The 2500-nt window shown below is 44.5% G+C and overlaps 1 protein-coding gene across 1 annotated transcript in view; it reads right to left on the reverse strand.

Annotated features, from left to right (window-relative positions):
- Window positions 1-2500, reverse strand: part of LOC138983103 (uncharacterized) — a 13516-nt gene that overhangs the window by 10169 nt on the left and 847 nt on the right. Inside the window, exon 3 of the mRNA XM_070356511.1 lies at window positions 798-2344. Coding sequence (XP_070212612.1) covers window positions 798-2325 — 1528 coding nt within the window. The 5' untranslated portion in view covers window positions 2326-2344. The remainder of the gene's footprint in view (window positions 1-797; window positions 2345-2500) is intronic.

Genomic DNA, 2500 nt, shown 5'->3' on the forward strand with positions numbered 1-2500 from the left:
TCTTATACATTTTTTCTATAAAAGCTACTCTTGATCAAACCGCCCAGAAGATCACGTACTCAAAGTATACAGTTAAGCTGACCTATAGGAAACTGTGTATTTCAGCCACTCTGGACTGGGTGGCCGAGTGGTAACGCACTTGCGCTCGGAAGCGAGTTCGACCCTGGGTCAGGGCGTTAGCAATTTTCTCCCCCCTTTCGGCCTAACCTAGGTGGTGGGTTCAAGTGCTAGTCTTTCGGATGAGACGAAAAACCGAGGTTCCTTCATGTACACTACACTGGGGGTGTGCACGTTAAAGATCCCACGATTGACAAAAAGGTCTTTCCTGGCAAAATTGTAAAGGCATAGATAAAAAAAAAAAAAAGTCCACCAAAATACCCGTGTGACTTGGAACAGTAGGCCGTGAAAAGTAGGATATGCGCCGAAAATGGCTGCGATCTGCTGGCCGATGTGAATGCGTGATGTATTGTGTAAAAAAATTCCATCTCACACGGAATAAATAAATCCCTGCGACTTGAATATGTGCGCGATATAAATTGCATAAAATAAAAAAATAAAAAATAAAAAAAATAAATCCCTGCGCTTAGAACTGTACCCACGGAATACGCGCGATATAAGCCTCATATTGATTGATTGACTCTGAAAATAAACAAAGCACCACCAACCCAAAACATCAAATGAAATCAAATTATATTTTTCATCTCAAGCCTACGAAATTAATGTGGTTGCGCATGAACATGAAGACAAACGAAAAACAACATTATTAACATGAACTTACTAATAAGGTTCACACTCACCTCCACAGGTAGTTTCTGAGTCCATTTCTTTTCGTCTTTTGGAAGACGTGCTGCGAAACCTGAGCTCGTTCTGCTTGGGAGCCGTGCAGACAACCTCTTTCCGTGGCTGAGAAACGCTCCGACGCTCATTTATCTCTGACAGCTTGTCTTGCGAAATAGTTGGGACAGTTTCCAATTCGCAGTCTCCTTGTCCTCTTCTCCCAGACGCTGTCCCTTTTTGCGCCCTCTGAAAACCCTCGAAACTTCTCTCTTCTTTTCTGTCCTGCTTGCTTTCTTTCGTTTTGGACTTCCAAAAACCGCTGCCTTGCACCTCTGGCTTCTTTCTCAGAGAATCCAGCTCCACAATCGCCGACAGTTCCTGTTCTATGCATTTTAAATCAGTGGCTAAAGAGGAGTCGCTACGGCCTCCCAAACCATTCAAACCCGGACCTTTTCCTTCAACTGGAGTAGTGTAAGAGTCTCTTAGGATGTCCAGTATCTGCTTGACCTTGAACTTGTCAATGGTGTATGGCTTGGTTGGTGGCACGTTGAAGTCTGCTCTGAGGTCACCCTGCTCGTCAGATGAGAGGAACGAACCCACAGACACGGGGTCCGGGGTAACCGATGCTTCAGTCTTCAACGAGGGATGCAACAAGCCTTTTGTGGCATCAGAGTCTTGTGGGGTTGAAGTCCTTTCGTCTGTGATGGGGTCGTCTTCGTGTGGCTTCAGGATGGTGCTTAATGATGTCCAGAAACCGCCACGCTGATGAGTCGAGTTTGCTACGCTGGGAACTTTACCTTCATAAACTTCTTTCTCCACCTGAACAGTGCAGTACGGATTTGAACGAGAGTCTCTGTTCGCTGCGCCCTGTACACTTTCTCCTGTCGCGTTTTCATTTTCTTCTGCGCTCTTTGCATTTTCCGGCTGCTTTTGCTCTGCGTCTTGTCTAAACTCGGCTGAACGCAGTTTTGATTTTCTTTCTAGCTTTGATATTTTCTTGTCAGAAGAACGAACTCTTACTCCACGAGCGTGTGTCTTTTCAGCAGAAGTGGATTTGTTGGGATTATGTCTGCAGTCAGTGTCTGACGATTTAAGATTCTTCAAAGCTGTCGTCATTTCTGACTGGACGTCAAGAGAGTTTGTGACAACATCTGTGTGGAGAGTCAACCGGCTGCAGGATTCACGGGCGTCTGTCGCTTTCCTTTCTATCCGAGGAGAAAGGTACGCACAGCCTTTCTTGCGTTTCTGAACACCAGCTTTCCTGAAAATTGATCCTGGTCTCTCTTTGGCTTTACTTTGGTGTTTCCCCCAAACAGGTGTAGGCCTACTTGCCCTGTCTGGTTTACTGAGAGGACCAGACTTGCCTTCACTGTCTCGTGCGTTGTCATCGGTACAGTTGTTCACATCGTCGTGAAATTGCAAAGGCTTCAATCTGTTCGCAGTGATTTGAATCGGTCGCGAAGAAGTCGTCATACTTGCTTCAAAACCACTTCCAGGATTGTATATTTGTGTGTGGTATTTAGCGCTTCTGATAATGTCATGGCTCATCCGGTCTTTGACATCTCGTCTAATCCCAGGCGAAAAAGTACCACAGTTTACTATAGTAAAAGTACTATATATAGTATACCACAGTTTACTATAGTAAAATAAAAATGTACCATAGTATACTATAGTACACTAAAGTACTTTGGTAAATGTACCATAGCATGTACTATAGTATACT

Source organism: Littorina saxatilis, linkage group LG12 (genome assembly GCF_037325665.1).
Source record: "Littorina saxatilis isolate snail1 linkage group LG12, US_GU_Lsax_2.0, whole genome shotgun sequence".
Lineage (NCBI taxonomy): Eukaryota > Metazoa > Mollusca > Gastropoda > Littorinimorpha > Littorinidae > Littorina > Littorina saxatilis.